The 19,777-nt window shown below is 59.7% G+C and overlaps 3 protein-coding genes across 5 annotated transcripts in view; all 3 read left to right on the top strand.

Annotated features, from left to right (window-relative positions):
- Positions 1–20: 20 nt before the first annotated feature.
- On the top strand, positions 21–4,768 carry RILP (Rab interacting lysosomal protein). Its single transcript, XM_065647171.1, has 8 exons — positions 21–296; positions 632–755; positions 1,142–1,263; positions 1,464–1,655; positions 1,879–2,042; positions 2,184–2,306; positions 3,427–3,510; positions 3,886–4,768. Exons 1-8 carry the CDS (start codon positions 42–44, stop codon positions 4,040–4,042), a joined length of 1,221 nt encoding a protein of 406 aa, XP_065503243.1. The 5' UTR covers positions 21–41; the 3' UTR covers positions 4,043–4,768.
- Positions 4,769–5,597: 829 nt separating this feature from the next.
- SCARF1 (scavenger receptor class F member 1) lies at positions 5,598–12,299 on the top strand. Of its 2 annotated transcripts, XR_010607167.1 has the most exons (12): positions 5,598–5,765; positions 6,483–6,544; positions 6,846–6,947; positions 7,065–7,590; positions 8,005–8,223; positions 8,312–8,440; positions 8,514–8,617; positions 8,807–8,918; positions 8,995–9,119; positions 9,322–9,462; positions 9,812–11,739; positions 11,871–12,299. XR_010607167.1 is itself a non-coding variant. In XM_065647297.1 (11 exons), exons 1-11 carry the CDS (start codon positions 5,671–5,673, stop codon positions 10,816–10,818), a joined length of 2,622 nt encoding a protein of 873 aa, XP_065503369.1. In that variant the 5' UTR covers positions 5,659–5,670; the 3' UTR covers positions 10,819–11,863. The 2 variants fall into 2 exon arrangements, 1 of the variants encoding a protein (XP_065503369.1); XM_065647297.1 differs by lacking the exon at positions 11,871–12,299 and having other exon boundaries at positions 5,659–5,765; positions 9,812–11,863.
- A 2,003-nt stretch (positions 12,300–14,302) lies between these two features.
- Positions 14,303–19,777, top strand: part of SLC43A2 (solute carrier family 43 member 2) — a 29,949-nt gene continuing 24,474 nt past the window's right edge. The window contains exons 1-2 of one of the 2 annotated variants that reach the window (XM_065646846.1): positions 14,303–14,515; positions 16,567–16,763. In XM_065646846.1, the coding sequence (XP_065502918.1) occupies positions 16,604–16,763 (160 nt within the window). In that variant the 5' untranslated portion in view covers positions 14,303–14,515; positions 16,567–16,603. Of the gene's footprint in view, positions 14,516–14,693; positions 14,778–16,566; positions 16,764–19,777 lie in introns of those variants that run through there. The other variant, XM_065646845.1, reaches the window with a different exon arrangement.

Here is a 19,777-nt window from a genome sequence, read left to right on the forward strand (position 1 = left end):
GGCGGTCCCGGGGCGGAGCGTGTGCGGGGCGGCGGCGGCCGATGGCGGAGCCGAGGCGGGGAGCGGAGCCGCTGTGGCGGACACCGCCGGGCCGCCTGGCCCCGCCGCACGTCTACCGCATGGCCGGGGCGCTGGGGGCCGAGCTGCGCCGCCTCTCCGGCCGCTTCGGGCCCGAGGCCGTGGCCGGGCTGGTGCCGCCCGTCGTGCGGCTGCTGGAGCTCCTGGAGGCGCTGGTATCCCCGGCCGGAGCCGAGGGGGGGGCGGTGGCAGCGGCGACCGGGCGGCAGGACGCGGAGGTGAGCGGGTTTGGGGGGGCTTGTCTGACCCTTCTTCCTTTGGGGGTCCCCTTGGTGGTGGCACTGACCCGCACTTGTCGCAGGAGGCCCCGTGGGGACGGCTCTGACCCGGCTGTCCCTGTTCCCCGGTGGTGGCTCCGACCCGGCTGTCCCCATCCCCCTGGGATAAGTCTGACCCAACTGTCCCTATCTCCCTCCCGAGGTGGCTCCGACCCGGCTGTCCCTGTCCCCGCTGGGGTGGCTCTGACCCAGCTGTCCCCATCTCGCTGGGATAACTGACCCAGCTGTACCCGTTCCGTGGGGGTGGCTCTGACCTGGCTGTCCTTGTCCCCCAGGACCCGGAGCAGCAACTGTGGGAGGCCGAGCGCCGGGAGCGAGCCCTGCACGGCCGCCTGGCCCGGCTGGAGGAGCAGAACCGGCAGCTCCTGGAGCAGCTCGCGGAGAGCCAGTCCCAGGAAGGTGAGTGTCCTTGTGGGTTTGGGATCCCCCGATGCTATGGGGTGTCCCTGCAGGGCATGCCAGTTTGGGTGCAGGTCTGAACCTGCTCTCTGTGCTGTCCAGCCCTGGAGACTTGTCCTACCAGGTAGCATGAGTGTTCTGTAAACCACAGGGACCCCAACCCCCCAGAGCACCCCCAAGTCCCCAGGAGGGTGGTGGAGGCAGATATAGGGTGCAGGCTACTGTTGCCAGCACAAGGATGTGTTGGGCACAGCCTAAAGCTCTTGACTCCCCTCTTTCCATACCTGAGTCTGGCTTTGCAGGAGCACCGAGGAACCTCGTGGGGTTGGGGGAGTCCTTGAGTCATGGAGGCTGCTCATGGCTGTTCCCCCCATGTCTGGGCTCAGATAGCACGGCACGGAAGGAGCGGGAGGTGATGCTGCGGCTGAAGGAGGTGGTGGACAAGCAGAGGGATGAGCTGCGTGCCCAGGCCCATGAGATCGTCTGCAAGAGCCGAGACACGGAGGCGGTGAGCACGTGGGAGCTGGCGGGTGTGGTGTGTGAAGGGCCTGGGGACCTGCTTTCATCTCCCCTTCCCTGGGGCTGTCATCACGCTGGTGAGCCTGCTGGGGCAAATCCCTGTCCCACGGCTCTGCGTGTGCTGATGTCCCAGGGTGGGTGCCCAGAACTGCTGCTGTGTCTCACCCTCATTTGCTCTGGGCCCTCCAGCTGCAGGAGCAACTGCATCGCTTCATGGCCATGAACGAGGACCTGCGTCACAAGGTGGCCGTGGTGCAGGCTCAGCTCAAGAGTGCGCTGGAGAGGAAGGCAGACCTGGAGGCCGTGGTGCTGCAAACCCAGAGGGAAATGAGCAGGAGGAGCAGGACCACCTCTGAGATCCAGCAGCCAAAGCCCACCCTGGTGAGTCCAAGCCCATGGCCCAGCTCCTACAGGGCATCGCTAACGCTGACCCGACCTTCCCATCCCTGTGCGGGGCTCCTGGCACACCCGGACCCACCGGCTGCCAGCAGGACACACAGCAGCTCCAGATGAGCCAACTCATTCCTGGGACTTTTCCGTCTCTGCCTGCACACGGGTGGGGGTTTTGGGGTCTCTGCTTGCCTGCTGACTCCTGTCCCTGCAGGAAGGAGCTCCATCGCCCACAGAGGAGCCACGGCAGCAGGACGCGGACAGGAGCCCCGCTCACTGCTGCTTCTCCAGGGAAGAGCTGCAGCAGATCCTGCAAGAGCGGAACGAGCTCAAGACCAACCTGTTCCTGGTGCAGGAGGAGTTGGCCTATTACCAGCGGTGAGTCCTGCCATAGTGATATGGGACAGCGAGCCGGGTCCCTCCTGTCCCTGCAGCCACTCGTGGCGCATCAGAAGCTGCTCCGCGCGCAGTCAGGGTGGGTTTCTTTGCCAGGTTAACCAGCTGCCTGCTTTTTGCTAGGGAGTTGCTGAATGAAGAGAGAGTTCCCAGCTTCTTCTTGGATGCGATGAAGTCGACTATCAAAAGACAGAGAAAAAAAATCAGAGCCAAAATGCTGGGAACGGCGGAGGAGTCGGCGAGCAGGTGAGTCCTGCTCCCCAGGAGGGAGGACAGGGTGGATGCCGCTGGCAAGCTCCAGTGTTTCTGGTGTTTCCGTGTGGTGTGACACCCTGGAAGGGAGCTCCCCCACGCCAAGAGCTGCCTCCTCCCTGCCTCCTTCCAGAGATCAAAAGTTTATTGTCTGCAGTGGATGACTTGCTCTGGGTTAGCCCTGGGACTGCCACAGGGGCTGAGCTCTTCTTTGCTGCCACTCACGTGTCCCTGTCACCAGTCACACCCAGCCTGGCCAAATGCCACTCGTCCCTGCGTGATTGTGGCACAAGGTGGTGACACTGGGACCACCAGATGAAGCAAGCTGGTCCCTGTGCTGTACAGTTGGAGGCTGCCCAGCCTTTGAGGATGACAGTAGAGATGTTCTCTGGAGGCTCTGCAAGATGTTCGTGGGCAGCATTGGCTCCAACAGACTTGTCACGATGGGGAAGGGAGGACCCTGCCTGTCTGCTGGTGGCGGGGGGCAAAGCCGGTGCTAAAGCTGCTGTGTGGCATGGGGGGAGCTGGATCTCACTGGCTTTAATAAAGGTCTGAAGGGGGCTGAGCTCTTCTGTGCTACTGAAACCCGCTGCTTGCTTGCGTCGGGGTCTCTGCTTGTAGCGGGGAGGCTGGAGGTGTTGGGTCCTGCCGCTGCCATGTGAATGCTGCCCTGCGGTCACCTCTCGTGTCACCCTGCGAGGCCTGGCTGTCATCTGCCTTGGCCCCAAGCCGCGGCCAGCGGTGCCGAATGTCGGGCTGTTCCCGTGCAGGGTGAGACATCTAAAGACTTGACAGTGAGTTTGTGGCTTCTGCTGTGGCGGCAACTGGGGACACACCATCTGCTGGCCACACGCTGGGGGTTTGAATCTGGTGTCTGAAGAGCCCTGTGGTTTGAGATCACCAAGCCAAGGCTGGGATTGCCATGAAACGCAGCTGTATCTGGGATGCGAGCAGCGCTGTGGCTTTGTTTGGAAGACAGTGGCTCTGGTCCATGTGCCCCCGGCTCTGTGGGGGACACTGCTCGGCTCGGGAGGGACCCCCGGGGTGGCTCGGCCACTTGCTCATGGTGAGCCTGACTCAGCGCAGGTTTTTCCTCCGCTCCTTTGTGCTGCAGCGATGAAGACGAGGGCTCCTGGCTCCCAGCTCGTGGCACAGACTGCGTGGATGCTCGGCCTCCCGAATCCAAAATTAGGAGCTTGTAAGTTCGCTCCCGTGCTGCCGGGGACGGGTGGCTCTGCCGTGAAGGGGTGGCTCTGCCGTGAATGGGTGACTCTGCCATGAACGGGTGACTCTGCTGGCAGGGAGGAGGTTTGGTGCCTACCCTGCCAGGTGTGACGGGGACGGAGCAGGGCTGCCCAGTGCGGGGCTGGCAGCATTGCTACCATAAGGGGGTCACTTGGTTCAGGGGGGATCTACATTGTCCTGGAGCAGGACAAGCCTCGCCACTTGCTCCCAGGGGCTGCCAGCTGGGCTGGATCCCGCTGCCACCGTCAAACACAGAGGGAGGTTGGGATCCGGCTGCTTCCCTGGGAAGACTCTTCTCCCCCACAGCCGTTATCTGCTCTCTCTGCAGTTTTGGGCTGTGGTATCAGGACAGCAGCAAAGACCCCCCCACATCCAGCTGCTCTGGAGCCTGGGAAATCATCGACTCGCTGGACACGCAACTGGAGCCAGAGGGAGAGAATGAACCGGCGGACAACTCTCCCGACAGAGCCACGCCAACCCTCTGACCCCACCTGAATGGCAGCCAGATCTGGCCTCACAGCAGCGTTTCCCAGCTCCTTTTCTCCCAGCATCTTCGAGAGCAGCACGGAGCCCTGGCTGCTGCCGCCGCCGTGGTGACGGTGAAGATGCAGCACGGGCAGCTTCCTCCAAACCCACTGGGACGCTCAGCCATAGGGTGCCAGCCTGGCACGGACAGCTCTGCAGCTCCAGGCATCTCTTTCATTGTGCCCATGGCTTAACTATGGGGGTCCTGCACAGCCATGCCCCTGCTCCCCACTTCTCCGGGCTGCTCAGCACAAGGGGGTCTGCACCCGCTTCCTGCAGCCCAAAGGGCTCTTCCCCTCTGCTGGTGGCTCTTTCCACCCAGCACCTCTGCCCAGGATCCCATTGCCCAATCGTGCCTTGCGGGGGTATTTTGCTTCGCCCCTTTCCACTCGTACCCTCTCCTGTCCCTGCCATGCGGGAGTGACGTTGGGGTGCCCGGGGCTGGCCAGGCGCTGTCCCGGGGCACTGAGCACTCTGCACTGGGTGTCCGGGACCAGTTGGGATCAGCACCGCCAGTGCCACTCCTGCACTTTTCAGGCGTGGGGTGAATTGATTTTGTAATGAGACTTCTTCCTGCTGCTACTGGGAACTCTAAGACTGGAACAGTCGTCCTGGGGGTGAGTCGGCCCTCTTGGATCAGGCACTTTCTCGCTCTAGAACTGGAATCAGAAATAAATCAATCTCATTTCTCACCCGAGGTTCCCGCTGCAGCCTCCGATCTCTCCGTGCTTGGGAATGGCCGGGTGATGCTGCGGGGCTTCACTTGCTGCTCTCCAGTGTCACCATTGCTTTTCCTGCGCTGATGCAAAGGGCTGTGGCCGGCTGTGCCGTGCCAGACCCCGGAGCCCCTTTTGGGGCTCAGCTACGATGGGGAGAGTGGGGCTGCAGGGGCCACAGTGCTGGGCATGATGGAGTTAAGTCCTGCATGGTGTGGGGAGCAGCACACTTCCAGCCTGGCCCCCCCCCCTGACCAAGCTGGCCTTGAGTAGGAAAAAGGTGTTTCCTGTGCATCTGCTGACACAAAGCTCCTGGGGAGGTGACGAGGTGGGACAGCAGCCAGCAGCGGTTCAAGGGCCAGCCTGAGGCACGCCGTGTCCCCATGGGGGACGTGGGGACCCCACTTCTCAGTCGCTGCCAGGGGTTGGCAGCGCTGTGGGGCAGATCACGGGGGTCAGGGCAGAGGGAGACGGCGGATGCTTCACATGGGTTGGGGAGAGATGTTGGCTAAAACAGCTTTAGGGGTGATGGAGGATGGCACAGGGGGAGCGGGACAACTGCAGGTGAGATGCTCAGAGAGGCACCAGCCCCTGCCTGGCTGCACCGACCCCATGGGTGCCCGTTTCTGCTGCCAGGGTGGCAGAAAGGACCAAAAATAGCCCATGTGGTGGCATTCCCTGCCTTCCCCTCCCCGCCGCACCCCTGACGTCTGGATCGGGGCACCTCCTCCCCCGTTTCCTCAGGAAGAAACTCAAGGTTGGGAAGAGGAAGAGGCTGCACCACGGGAGGGATAGGACGGGACGCACGGGACAGACGGACAGCGGTGTGGGGCTGGGGAGCCGCTGGGACTCGGGCGTCGTGCCCCGCCGGGATGGGGAGCGCCCGGCCCATCCTCTGCCTCCAGCTGTGGCTGTGGGTGCAGAGCTCTGCCCAGGAGCTGGACCCCGATGGCAGGAACGTCTGCAGGTAGGTGCCATGGGGGTCCCCGCTCGTGCCCCTCTATCTCCGGGGGCATCTCAGCAGACCCAGGGGGTCATCATCCATCTGTGCTTGAACGGACGGAGATCTGCAGCCTGGCATTGTGTGGGTGTTGAGATCCGGGTGATGCTGGGGACCGTGGTCAGGGCATGTGTGGTCATTTGGGGCACCCAGACCCCTTCTCCAGGGGTTATTTCTCCCTCACCCCCAGCGCGCAGGGCAATGGGGGGATGTGGGAGTTTTGGCAAAACTTTCATCGTGCGCCAGGTGGGGAACGCAGGCATAAGAAAACCCAAAGGGCTTTTGGAGCTAATACCCCCTCCGCTTTGTTGTTACATCACCTCTCCCGTTGGTCTCACCATCAACAGCAGTGCCTTTGGTTACCTTTGCCTCGGTGCCTTTGCTCTGGGTCACCGGCAAAGCTTTGAGCTGCAACTAGAGCAACAGGGACCCGGCATGGGCTCTGCAGCCGCAGTCCTGCCCCATGCCCAGCCCCACAGCTGCTCGGGCTGCAGCCTCTTAAATTTCCTTCTATTCTGCCGGTTTCCTTCCGGAGCAATGCCCCGGGGGACGCGCTGCTTTCCCACCCGCCGGGCCCAGCCAGGGCAAGCGCCTGCGTTTGCTTCACCGCAACCGAAGCTGTGAAGCCACATGCGGACCCCCGGCATCCCCTGCTCCGCTGATGGCCCTGGATCTCTCCCACAGGCTCCCCGCCGGCCTGGCGTGCTGCCCCGGCTGGAAGCAGAAAGGACGGGAGTGCACGGCCGGTGAGCGATGGATGGCGATGGAGCCCAGATCTTGGCTGAGTGGCTTCTCCGTGGTGCTGGGTGTTGTGGGGGAATCACTACAGCTCTCCGCGAGCGGTAGCAGTGGGACGCTGCACAGTGGGGAGCCGCAAACGCCCACCGAGCAACCTACTAATGGTGCTGTGGCTCAGCCAGAAGGATGGAGCGGGGAGCGGGATGGTGGTTTTTCCAGGGAGGTGGCTGGGTGGCAGGTGGTCCAGCAGCGGGGTGCGAGCCCTGGGGTGGCCATCGTGCTCTGAAATATCCGTCCTGCTGCCGACAGCGCTGTGCGAGGGGGAGGATGCCTGCGGGGTGGACGAGGTGTGCGTGAGACCTGGGGTTTGCCTCTGCAAACCCGGTTTCTTCGGAGCAGACTGCAGTTCCCGTGAGTAACCCCGCCTGGGGCTCAGCCCTCACCGTCCTCTTTGCCAGCCTGGATACTCAGGGGGCTGCCGGGCTTCCCCGTCACCCCCTCATCCTCACTGTCTCCCTCCCTTCGCAGGCTGCCCTGAGCAGTACTGGGGTCCCGACTGCAAGCGGAGCTGCCCGTGCCACCCCAACGGGCGCTGCGACCCGGCGAGCGGGCGCTGCACCTGCGACCCCAACCACTGGGGAGGGCTCTGTCAGTTCCCCTGCCCCTGCGGCCCCCACGGCCGCTGCGACCCCCTCACCGGCACCTGCCGCTGCGAGCCGGGCTGGTGGGCACCTACCTGCAAGAAGCAATGTCAGTGCAACCCCAGCAGCTCCCACTGTGACCCCGTCACCGGGCACTGCCACTGCCTGCCGGGCTGGTGGGGCAGGAGGTGCAGCTTCAAATGCTCCTGCAGCGTCTCGCCCTGTGCCCAGGAGACGGGCAAGTGCGAATGCAAAGCTGGGTTTTGGGGGTCGGCGTGCCAGCGGCGCTGCGACTGCCTGCACGGCTCCTGCAACCCCCTCAGTGGCTACTGCAGCTGCAACCCCGGCTACCAGGGCAGGAGCTGCCAGGAGCCCTGTCCGGCAGGGAAATACGGGTCTCAGTGTGTGCACAGGTGAGCTGGGGGCAGTGCAGGGGGGTCAAGTGGGTACCCAGGGGCGGTAGCCAGACCTTGTGAGGAAAACCATCACGGATGTGTCTGTCCCTTTGGCTGGGCAGGCAGACCCATCCTGGGGGGTTTGAGCATCCATGGCTGGATGCAGCATCAGTGTTGCCTCAAAAGAAAAATCTTGCTAATGCCAGCAGAAAGCCCTGGTGTCATCCTAAAAATCTGGTTGTCCTTGGTCCTGCTCCTCAGGGTGATAAAGCAGTGTCTCCCCTTCCTGCCCTCTTGCTGCTTCAGAGCGTTAGGTATTACAGGGTATTTCTCTGTGGTCCAGACTGATGCTCAGTGCTGGTGTGGGGTGAAACCTGCGTTTTGGCGGGGCTGGGGGGGCTGTGAGGCCTCACTGCCCCTCTGCCCATGCAGCTGTGGGAGCTGCTGGCACAACCAGCCCTGCTCGCCCCTGGATGGCTCCTGCCCGGCCTGCCAGCCCGGCTGGAACGGGACCCTCTGCAAGGAGCCCTGCGCCCCCGGCTTCCACGGCGAGGGCTGCCTCCAGCCGTGTCCCCGCTGCCGGCGTGGGGACGTCTGCGACCCCGAGACCGGGTCCTGCCCGCGCTGCGAGCCTGGCTGGATCGGACCCAGGTACACCCAGAATCAGGCCCCCGGTCCTCACAGCGGGGTCCCTGCTCTGGGGTGCAACAGGTTGATGTTTCGCTCTCCATCTTGGCAGCTGCAACAGCTCCTGCCCCGTGGGCACTTTCGGCGACGGATGCCAGCTCCTCTGCCCCGAGTGTGTTGCGGGGAGCTGTGACCCCGTTTCGGGAGCATGTGTCTGCCAGGCAGGATACTGGGGAGCCAGGTAACGCCGGAGCAGGGCAGGGTGGGGATTTGTGTTCCCCGGCAACATTTCCCTCCTTTCCTCTCTTTTCCAGCTGCAACGACACCTGCCCAGAGGGGTATTTTGGAGTGAACTGTTCCTCGACCTGCCAGTGCTCCCGGGGGACCTGCCACCCTGTGCGGGGGGACTGTGTGTGGAGTAAGAGCAACCACAAATTTACTCCGTGGTGCTGGGGAAGGGACCGTAACGTCCTCGCTGGGGATGGAGGTGCTGGGAGGTTTGGTGCAGTCTGGTCCTGCCTGGTGGCTCCTGGCTCTCCGTGCGGGGCAGCTCTATGGGCTCTGCAGCCACAGGACACACCAGACTCAACCCATCTTCTCTGCACAGGTTTTAAGGACCACGGGGCTCTGGCAGCCGCCGTCCTCGTCCCTCTCCTGCTGCTGCTACTCTGCATCGTCTGCTGTTGCTGCGGAGCCGGCCCAGCGGATGCTAGAGACAGGTATTTGTTATATTTTGCGACCTTTGATGTTAAACCCCGTCTCCCACGTCCTTTCATGCCCGTTTCCCCTGCACAGGGCAGCCGTGCCGGATGACGACGTGCTGGCTAGGATGAAGCACCATGTGCGGGGGGTGCTGGCGAACCTCAGCGCTATGATGCCTTGCTTTTCTCTGGGCAGCTCCAAACTTCCCAAAGTCACAGGTAAAAAAAAAAAAAAAAAGCAGAGCTGCCAACAACCTTCCCAGGGTGTCACCCCCACCCTGTGCTCTCTGCATTGTCACCAACTGGGGGGGGAACCTGCACCCCCTCTCACCCCACTGCACAGCTCGGGGCAGGGGTTGCTCTCCCAGCCCACCCTCCAGCACCCTGGGGTGCCTGAGCTCAGGTGTCTTCTCCTCCCCAGTTTCCCACCATGACACAGAAATCCCCTTCAACCCCAGCTTCATTGAGCCGCCGTCAGCCGCATGGGTTTCAGACAGCTCCTTCTCCTCCTCCTTCGACACCGACAACGAGGGACCAGAGTACTCCGTCCCTCCCAGAGAAGGTGATGTCCACGGCTGCTCCTCCTCTCTCTGGCCGCCCACAGCCCTTATGGGCTGCCTGGGGTCAATCCTGCCCCATCACCAACCTTGGGTGTCCCAGGGACAGGTGCTGGGCACAAGTAGCATTTATTTTCATACTCTTGTTTTCCTGTCTGCAAGGATGCACCAGAGCCGTGCTTGGCCTTGTGTGATGGGATGCAGTGTGGGCAGCCCCATTTCACACCCTCCTCTCTGGGGAAACACTCCCAGGGACAATCCTACTGCATCAGCCGCTGTCCCCATGTCCCCAAGCATGTCCCTGGGCAGCAGGGTAGCTCCAGCAGCCCTTACCCTCATCCCCTTCTCCTGCAGGCATCCCGCTGCTGGGGGGCGCCGAGCTGCAGGACGGGGCATCCCCCCCTGGTGAGGTGCTCCCGGACCCATCCGCCTTCGACTCCGAGGATGTCTCGCAGCCCTTCGCCATCCCTCGCACCTCCAGCATCGCCAAGGCCAAGCGTCCCTCCGTGTCCTTTGCTGAAGGGACAAAATTTGGGGCAGCGGAGACCCCCAGCCCCGGGCGGAAGCCCAAGACCCCATGGGGCCCATCCAAGCTGTCCTCACCACCAGGGGACACAGCAGCTGAGCCCCCCGCTGAGCAGCCAGCCAGTGATTGCTATGAGAGCCCCGAGCCCCTCGGCAAGGGGGAGGAAAGCCACCGGCCATCACCCCGGGCCACCCCGGGGGGACGCCGGCGGGTGGTGTCCAGCACCAGGCACGTGGCTCAGAGAGTGGAGGCTCTTGAAGCGGCTGCAAAATCCGCCAGCTGGGAGGCGAAGGGGAAGGAGCCCAACGTCACCACCATCTACATGATGGTGGGAACAGCCGGGCAGGACTCCAAGGCGGACGGAGGTGGCGAGGGCCGGGTCCAGGCTGTGCTCAAGCGGCTGGGCAGCCTGCAGAGGGGCAAGTGGGCTGCAAAGGAGGAGCCCAAGGTGAGGAGGAGCGTCGAGGCCATCCAGAAACCACCCCGGCGGGCCCTGGCACAGCGCAGAGACTCGGCAAACAGCTGCAAGCAGAGGGAGAGTGTCCCGGGAGCTCTTGCCGAGACATCCCCCGGCAAGCAGCAGCATCTCCCTGGAAAGAGACAGTCCTTCCTTCTCACATCTCCCTTGCCAAAAAGCACAGAGGCCCAGGATGGGGCCAGCGATGCTGTTGGTGCCACGGAGAGGGGTAAAAGCCCTGAGTTAGTCCTCAGCCTCGAGACGAAGGGACAGGCTGCCCCGAAGGAAGAGCCAAAATACGAGAATGTGGTCAGTGGCAGTGCCGATTCGCCCCCCGGCCACGCCGAGGAGCCACCGGTCACCCCTGCGGCCACCTGAGCCACCACCGCCTGGGCTGGGGCAGCGGGAGCCCAGGAGGCTCCTCTGACCCCAGTGTGGGGGGAGCCGAGGTCCCCTCTGAGCTGTGAACTGGAGACGCATCGGGATTTCCCATTGATCGCCTTTGCTCCACGCCGAGATGCTGCTGGGGACCCTTGCTGGCGGCGGGATGGGTGATGCCAAGAGCCGCAGTGGTGGCAGCTCCAGGGGGTTGTGGTGCTTCGGGGCTGTTTTCTGCCCTCCCTGCCCTGTGTGCCTCATTCTGTGTCTGCCCCAGCCCCGGGGGACAGCGCTGCTCTGGATGCACTGGTGGCATCTTCTGGTCCCTGTTGGCATCGAGCCTGGGGAAACATATCCCCCTTATAAATGAGTCTGCTGGGGGTTCTGCTGGGAAACACACAGGCAAAAAACAGTTTCACCTCATCGGCTTTCACCTTTCCCTGTTCCAGCTCTGGTAATGCTGCTCGGAGCCTCTTGCTGTAAAGGTGCTTCTTGCTGGAAGGGATTATTTTGTGGAGCTGGGCTGGGGAGAGATGATGGGCTGTCACAAGCAGCTTCGGCAAAAAATTAATTTTAGCTGCTTATCTTGAAGGGTATCTGGGTCTGCAGGGGTTTATCTGTGTGGCTTTGGCTGCCTTCGTTTCTATGCACACACGAGCACATGAAAAGGCTCGTGGCACGGCGTTTATCGACGGCCTTTTAAACTCCACGTGATATCCAGCCCGAATTGTGGAAGAACAAACACGGCAGCTGGGCTGTGACCACCAACCTGTGCCCCCGGTGCTGTGCTGGCCTCGATAAGGACAAAAGTTGCATGGAAAATGGCATTTCCACAGGTGCCCGAAGCTCCTGCCATCTCCCACACCTCATTCCTGCCGCAGCAACGTGTCCAGCACAGCCACAGGACCTTGGGCAGTGCAGGTGAGATGGGCACAAGGGCTCTGCCGCCCCTGCAAGGCGGTTGAGATGCCCGAGAGGATTTGCAGCGTGAACTGGTTTTAGGTGTATCTAAGCGGAGGAAGTTTCTTGTGTATTTTTCTTTTATTTCACAGGGCATGAAAGCCTCTGATTGAAAATTAAATGTTACCAAAGCCATTCAGGAGTTTCCCAGCCACCCTCCGAATCAAAGGCGTAGCTAGAAACATTCTCCAAAGCGCGGAAACCATCAACAGCCTTAGGCTTCGTTGTTTTCATTTTCTGTTTCTGTTGAAGCCCTTTAGAACTTGAGTTCAAGGCTGTTCTGTTCTCGCCAAGCTGTGCTGACTTTGTCACAGGCCTGTAAGAGATCTCACTGCTGAGTTGGGGTTTAGGGTACGTGGTGTTTGAGAAAACAGAGCAGGTCTTGCTTTTGGCCTTTGGCTTTTCACAGGTGCTTCTCTACAGTGCAAGGCACCGAATCCCCACGGTCCCACATGGGTGAGGCTTCCAGTTTTGCAGAGAGTGTGCAACACTACTTCCTACACTGCTATCACCCCCTGCCGTGATTATAACACCAAATATTCTGGTGTACAAATAAAAATTCTCATGCTGGAAAGACCTGAGCAGCGGCCTGGCCAGATCTCTGTTCTGCGCAGGCTAATTTTTGTTTTGACACTATTTTATTACAGTGACAGCCTCACATTTTATTTATAAGCAGCCATTTTTTCTTAATTGGTTGGATATTTTCAGCCTGTGAGCTGTGCAGTGTTGTGCCAGAAGTGAACGTCACGTGAGCTGTTTTGCCGTGGGTATGGCATGTGAATAGCTGACAGCAACCTTGACAGCCTTCCTTGACGTGGTAACAAGCACCCAGCGTTGAGAAAACGCTGCTGCTGCTGGGAGAACCTTTCACGTTTGCTGGCTGAACTGCGAGGCACGATGTTTCCCCTGCTTGAAGATGAAGCATCTTCACCCCGCCTGGGCACTGCAAGGGAAACAAGCATTGGATTTTCCGTGTGCAGCTGCCCACGCGCCCGCCCGCTGCGTGGTTCTGCCGGTGTCTTCTCGGGATGCTTCAGTCCAGCTTTGCCATTGTTTTAGTTGTGGATGCGAGAGGTCTGTGAGCCAAAGCTGGCGGGTGAGGGAGGGGTTAAAGTCTTCCCGTGCTGGATCTCCGACTTTCCAAATCCTGCTGCCGTGGGTGGGAAGCAGTTCCTGTATGCAGGTCTTGTCTGTGAGCAAAGAGGCGTCCGTGCTCTCTGCTGGGGCAGCTCTCGGTGGGAGCAGAGGCTCAGGCTGTCTCCTATGGCCATGGGGTCCGTCCCCCATCGCCACAGCCTTGTCATCTCCTTTCCCAAACTGCCCAAGCTCTGACTTTGAAGACAACCACGTCGGACCTCCCTGTGCAGCTGGGCAGGAGCTGTCACCTCCCTTCCAGCCACAACTCACTCCTGGCCAGTTTCTATAAATGTGTCTTTGTGCCAGTGCTGCTCTTCAGCTTCAGTTTATTTTTTTTCTTTCCGTGATGTTTACTCGTCCCTGGGTGTATTTATAGACAGTAGCAGATCACCCGATAGCTTCTTTTCTCCTTCTAGGATAGGAAAACCAAGCTCCCCCCCATGCTTTTGCTGTAGTGAAGGATTCCCATGTCCCCAGGCAGCCTCCGAGCCCTCCTCGTGCTCCTCCCCGTCACAGTTCATGTTTCTTGGACACCACGACCCGGTCTGGGTGCTGATGTCTCCTGGGGCCTCGTGCTGTCTCAGCCTTCTTCTCCTTCTGCTTAAAAACACGGCACCGGTCCAGGCTGCCTTGTTTTCTTCGTGTTTGTTTGTTTGCTTTGGCTTAAATCCATTTTACAGCTGTTGGAGGGTTTGACCCTTGTCCCAAGGCCAAGGAGTTTCCTTTTCACCCTCACCGCAGCCTCCCCCTTTCTCAGGGGTGTAGCCATGGGTGCGTGTCTGTCTGTCCGGGCTCTCAGCTTTTGCTGAGCGACTCAGATATGTTTACCTGCCACAAACTTTAATCTCATTTGGCTGACAAAAAACTCCTCCTGTCATAATTTCCAGCGGTATATGGCCACCTCCTCTGGAGCAGGACCCTGCTGACGAGTGATGAGTTTATGGCAGGACTAGAAACCCCGCAGGGAAACGCTTCAAACTATAATTTGACATAAAAAGCAGGCAGAGCTCCGGGGAGCTCGGATGCAAAACCGCTCCTGTGGCTTGTGCTGATTTTACTTTTATTTCATGCAACGGCTGACGGTGCCCGAGGGATCGTTACCCCGGGCTGCGTGTTGGATGCCTGCTCCCAAAATTAGCGGGGGACAGCTCCTCCGTAACCGCAGCGGATGAGAAATACCGCGGCTCCCGTTACCGAGATGGCTCCGTGCGCTCGGCCGGGGCTGCACGAGCAAACGCCGCTCGGTGGGGAGCGCACTGCGGCTTTGCCGCCTGCCGCCCGGGGCCGGTGCAGACCGGCAGCAGCCGGTACCAAACCCCGCAAGGAATTTCCCGCTGTCCCCGCGGGGCCGCGCCGGGAGGCGGAGCGGCCGGACCGGCAGCGCCTCACCCGCTCCGCTCCCGGTATCACCTCCCGCCGCCGACGGGCTCCCGTTCTCCTCCCTTTTCCCCTGGAACGCGGCGAGTCGGGTGTCGCTGCGCCCGGCGGGGCGGGGCGGGGTGGGGGGCGCTTGTGTGTTTCACGGTCCCCGCGGGGGCTTCCCCCACCCCGCCCGGTTCCCGGTGTGCCCAGCCCCGGAAACAACGGTTGTTGTGGCAGGGTGCGTGTGACCGTCCCGGCCGGAGAGCCCGGGTACAGCCCGGTGCGGGGGCACCGCGGGAGGGCTGTCGGGGGGGGGGGGGGCACCGGGATGGGGGGGGTCCCGGCACGTGCCCCGGCGGCGGCGGCGCGCGCCGCTCGGGACCCCGCAGCGGGCGCGGTCATTGGCCGGGGCGGCGGCCAATCAGCGGCGGAGCCTGTTTGCGCCGGAGGACGGATAAAAAGCCCGGGTGGGAGCGCGGCGGCGCGGAGCGGAGCGGCGGGTACGGGGCTTGGGGTCGGGGGGGATGGGCGGGGTGAGCTGAGGGTTTGCGGGGGATGCGTGTGAGGTTTGTACGGGGAAAGAGTGGGGTGCAAGAGGAGGGGCTCTGCGTAGTGGGGGGAGAGCGGGGTGAGGCTTGCCTGGGGTGGGGTCGGCGTCGGAGGGGGGTTGCAGGGCGCTCGGGGGTGTTTGTGCAGAGGGACGGGGTGTGTTTGGGGAGAGCAAGGTGTATTGGGGTGGGGGTGAGTGGGGGGGTCGTGCGTGGGAGTGGCGTGCGCCGGAGGAAGAGGGGGTTGATGGGGAAGAGCGGGTCGATGGGGAAGAGCGGGTGCGTGGGGGTGATTGGGGGGGAGCGGGGTGCGCGGGGGCTGCTCGGGGAAGGGGGGAGCGGGATGCACAGGGCTGTGCGGGGAGAGGTGGGGGGTTAAGGGGAGCGCAGCATGCGGGGGAGGGTGTGGGTCAGGAGTGGGGTGCATCGGGGCAAAATGGGGTGTATGGAGGGGCTGGTACGGGAGCGAGCAGGCGGCATGTCTTGCCATAGAGGATCGGTGCTAAGGAAGGATGGGGGGCTGGGGAGGGGGCGTGCGGGGATGAGGAAGAGGAGGTGGCGGAGGAAACGCGTCGGGCGGCGCTGGGGAGCGGCCCTGTGCTGGGGGTGGGTGTGGAGGTGCTGGGGGCTGCACCGGCTCCTGTGCCCCTGGCACCATTGCGGGGAGCTGAGCAGGACCCCCAGCCGCTCCGAGCAACCCGGGGCTGGGGCGTCTGTCCTATGGCAATCCCTGAGAAACTGTCCTGGGCTGTGGTGCATCACTGACTGATTTCCCCATAGCCTGCGATTGGGGTGGGCTCTGGGCTGGGAAAAGGCTCAGCTTGTCTAAAATGGCCACCCGGCTGATAACCCAGGGTTGGCCCCAGTGCTGTGCACCTCAGGGCTCCCCCGTGCAGCCTCTCAACCAGCTCCCGAATCTGCTGCTCGCTCTCGTGGGCCCCTGGGACTGAGACAGGTGGAGCTGGAGACAGTTAACCCGTCTGCAGCATCTGTGGGGCAGCGCGGGGATGCCAGCGTGCCGAGGTGGAGCAGCACATGCCACGGGCTGTCCTGGCCGGTGACCTGGCTGTCTGCACAGCCAGGACGGGGCAGGATGTGGCCACCTTGTCTCCCAGCTGGGTGGTCTGGCAGTTAGCAAAAAGCGCTCCTTGCTGAGCCATCTGTGATGTAAACTGCATATATAGGACACGTGGTGCATATAGGACCCATACTCACCTTCCAGAGCAGGACTGTGCTCCTGCGTGGGGCAGAGTGGACACAGCGGGGCACTAAAGCCACCGTCAGGGCTGTGTCCCCAGTCCCAGCCTCTGTCTGCAGGCAGCTGGGATATTGGGGTGCTGGCTGAAGCCCCCTGCTCTGGCATATGCTTCCTCGCTGCCTGACAAATGGGCCACCTGCCCCGTACACGTGTTGGGGGAGTGGGCTGCAGGCAGTTGATATTTGTTGCATTTTCATACCTGTTGCTCAGGAAGCGGAACGGAGTCCTTGAACGCTCCTCTGTCGCATGGTGTGTGTGCTGGAGGGGCTGCTCCAAGGGCACCTGTGCTCCCCCAGCCCTCTGGGTACTTGGCAAGCTGGTACCTGTAAAAACGAGTTTTACACCTGAGTGCCTTACATTCAGCAGGCGGGTTTGCTTGCATTCCGGTAGAGAGATTTCTTCTAAAATGATGCTTTTTTGCGCTCTCTGAGCAGCATGTGCTGTGTCTGCGGACTCACTGAGTATTTGTTCTGGTCCGTGCAGGTTGAGACTCTGAACGGGGCCATCTTCCTATGCAGCAATGGCACCCACGCTTGCTACTGCCCATCGCCGGCGCTGGTGGATGGCGTTCACAGCCATCATCGAGAACCTGCTCTTCTCTGCTGTCCTGCTGGGCTGGGGGTCCCTCCTCATCATGCTGAAAGCAGAAGGGTTTTATTCCTACCTGTGCCACGAGTCGGGTAAGGATGCTCTGGAGATGTGTGTGAGGAAGTTGCTGCTGAGGTTTGCTGGTGTGGTTCCCTGTCTTAGGGTGGTGCGGAACTGGTTAGAGTAGGGCTGAGCTCTGGATCGGTCCTGGGGTAAATGGAAGGGATGTGCACTCCTTTCCAAACCTGATGGCATCCGTGCGATGGTGTAAGGTGCCTGTAGTTGCTGTTGCTTTGCAGAGAGATTGGAAAAGAAGCCTGAAGGATTAGGTGACGCTTTTCTGGACAGCGTTTTCCACTTGGCCATGAGTTCTTTCTCTGCACGGTGGTCTGGCTGATCACTGTGAGGGAAGGTCTGACGGGTTCTGGAAGATGATCATTTGTCGGGAGGACGTCCTGAGTTTGTAGGATGCAATGAATAGGCACCCTTTGCTTGGTGGTAAAAGAGGAGCGTGAGTGGCAACAGACTAGGAGGGTTCAGTGCTGCTGTTGAGGAGAGGTTGCAGAGGTAAATGCTACTGATGTTTTGTTCCTCTCTTTCTTCAGACCCCCAGGATGTACCCAAACCAGGCTGTGTCTCTATGAGGGTTCAAGATCCACCTTCTGGCCCAGCCAGAGGAAACTGTTGTCCATGTTACAGACACAGCCTTGCAGGGAGAGAGTCAATCTTGTGGTGGGAAAAACCAGCATGTGGGTGGACAGAAAATCCCCAGCCTGGGCAGGGAGAGAATTGTGGTCTGGGGAATCCCACAGTGTGCTGGGGTGGATAGTGGGGTTAAAAGGAACCTGAGGATAAAGGTGTGGTAGGGATTTGGAAAAAACTCCTTTAGCGACAGTTTGTATACGATCAGAGAATAGGAGAGGCAGGAGCTGGATGTTTGGGCTCTGTCCAGAGACGTGTGATGGTGAATGGGATGAGAAGGTGGATCAGCCCATCCAGGGCTGGTGAGCGTGGAGATGGAGGAGGAAGCAGTAGGGGAAGAAAGAGGTGGAAGTAAGAGCATGGACCCCAGAGCTCTCAGTGGGTAATGGCTGAGAATAGTGGGGGAAATCTGAAATGTGGGGAAAAAAAGTCCAAGCAAAAAGTGACTGTGAATAGTTGTGATCATACTTTTTTTTTTTCTCATTCATTGGCTGCTTGTTATGATCTTCTGCTTTATGTACCCGTGGGCCTCAGTCTTGTAGAGCCTGGGTTAGTGCACCTGGCAAACACACACGTGTTTGAATCTTCTACCAGCTGTTGCCTGGCTGCTTAATTTCCTTCCTGTCCTCTGCTCGTAATGCAATGCTTCCAAGCGTGTCTGTCACCTGGGTCTCCAATGATGTTTCAGGCTGCGTCAGGGAGAGTCCTTGGCTGCCGGTGTCCCTTTAGAACTTTTGTTCAAGGCTGTTTTGTTCTCACTAAGCCCTGGTGACTTTGTCACAGGTCTGTAAGAGATTGCATTAAACCTCTCAGGTGGAGCTTTCTGCCGCTGAGATAAAACACGTGACAGTTGATAAGCAAATGCTGACTGTCTCCGAAAACAGCCGTTTTCCTGAGATGTGCCCTGCTGATGAGAGCCCCGCTTCACATGAGGCCCACCTTTTGCTGTTTGCTTTGGTTGCTTTTCAATTCATCCGCCTTTGCCCCAGACTGGGGAGATTCACCTTGGCTTCTTGTTTGCCGCTCTGTGGTTTGTCTGGCTCTCCTGCGGGGATGTTTGGACAGTGGTGAAATTGTGGTCTTGGGGGCAATTCCTGCCTCCCAGTGACCAACCCATGCCCTGAGGCAAGGGAGCTTAATCCCTGAAATTTATGTAGTCAAATGTTCTTGTTGTCCTTAAATATCTGACTATCACCGCTGAACTCAGTGACGGCTTGTGACAAGCATGAGGACTAGTTATGCCGGTTTCATCATTCATCCATATTTACTTTTCTTTCTCTGTTTTTGCCCTCATCGTAATAATGTCAGTGATTTGATAGCGAGGAAGTCACTGAATGACCAGCACCAAGTTGGGTTTGACCTTCATTGGCCCAGCAGTTGCCTTTCTAAGCAAAACCCATTGAATCCTGCAGTCTGAGAGGGCACTTGGCTGGAAGGTTGGTGCAAACAAATTATAAGTAGTAGTAGGTGGCTGTTGTTGTTCTTGATGCTGCTGTGTGCATGGAAGTATTGCAAAAAGAAGAAGGAAAAAAAAAAAAAAGACTTCTCCTAATGAGCCAAAGGTTCTTGGCAGGGTTTTATGTTTGTCAGCAAAAGCTCTTGCACTTTGTGATGCCTTCCAATGAAAGAACTAGACCTTGTCCCTTCTGCAGGCTCTTCTCTGGAGGTAGCAGCAGCTGCCCAGAAAGTGACTGTGATTCATGAAGGGCTCCTTGTCTTCCTCTTGAATCCCCCTTTCCATGCCTGCCCTTGCATTCTGCTATTGGATTTTACTCAGCCATTGTGCAAACATTTGGGGTCTGCTGGACTCTTATCTTGGTTGTGTGAGGGTGGAGATGGACACCTAGCAAAAAAAAGAAAATCCACATCAAAATAACAAATATCTTTGAAGCGGTTGTGCAACAGGGTTTGACTGGGGGGTTGTGCCCGTTCTGGGCAGCAGGTTTGGCCACATCCTGAGAGGTATGTTTGAAATTTGCTGACAAGGAGTCTGGTAGTGGCACTTTGTTCCCATTTTAATTTTACTACGCTACTGCTTGGCCTTTAACCAACTGAAGCAGCATCTTTTATTTGGTGCAAATGCTGAATCTGCAGTTTTTATCAGGATTTGGGCTTTATCAGCTGTTGGGTAACTTAATCTGTTCAGGGTCTTGTGTTGCTGCGATGTTACTGGGATTGGGAAGCTCGAGGCTTGGATGTGAGACACGTTTAAAAAAGAAATCCTGAACTTGTTAATCTGTTCATGAAGAGCAGCGATAAGGAGCCAGTTGGACAGAGCGCCTTCTTGTAAGACATGGTTGCAGAAAACCGAAGGGACAAGAAGATAATTCACTTAGGGCAGGTTAATGCACCGTAACACAGGCATAGGAGGAAGGTGCTGCCCTACAGCTCTTTGTGCTTATTT

The sequence above is a fragment of the Caloenas nicobarica genome, chromosome 17 (assembly GCF_036013445.1).
Source record: "Caloenas nicobarica isolate bCalNic1 chromosome 17, bCalNic1.hap1, whole genome shotgun sequence".
Classification (NCBI taxonomy): domain Eukaryota; kingdom Metazoa; phylum Chordata; class Aves; order Columbiformes; family Columbidae; genus Caloenas; species Caloenas nicobarica.

Bases quoted from the DNA above. Each gene is read 5' to 3' on its own strand.
- RILP (XM_065647171.1), top strand. From the start codon at position 42: ATGGCGGAGCCGAGGCGGGGAGCGGAGCCGCTGTGGCGGACACCGCCG. The intron at 1,656-1,878 runs GTGAGTCCAAGC...CTGTCCCTGCAG, and splicing joins AGCAGCCAAAGCCCACCCTG to GAAGGAGCTCCATCGCCCAC. The intron at 2,043-2,183 runs GTGAGTCCTGCC...GCTTTTTGCTAG, and splicing joins GAGTTGGCCTATTACCAGCG to GGAGTTGCTGAATGAAGAGA.
- SCARF1 (XM_065647297.1), top strand. From the start codon at position 5,671: ATGGGGAGCGCCCGGCCCATCCTCTGCCTCCAGCTGTGGCTGTGGGTG. The intron at 7,591-8,004 runs GTGAGCTGGGGG...CTGCCCATGCAG, and splicing joins GGGTCTCAGTGTGTGCACAG to CTGTGGGAGCTGCTGGCACA. The intron at 8,919-8,994 runs GTATTTGTTATA...TCCCCTGCACAG, and splicing joins CCAGCGGATGCTAGAGACAG to GGCAGCCGTGCCGGATGACG.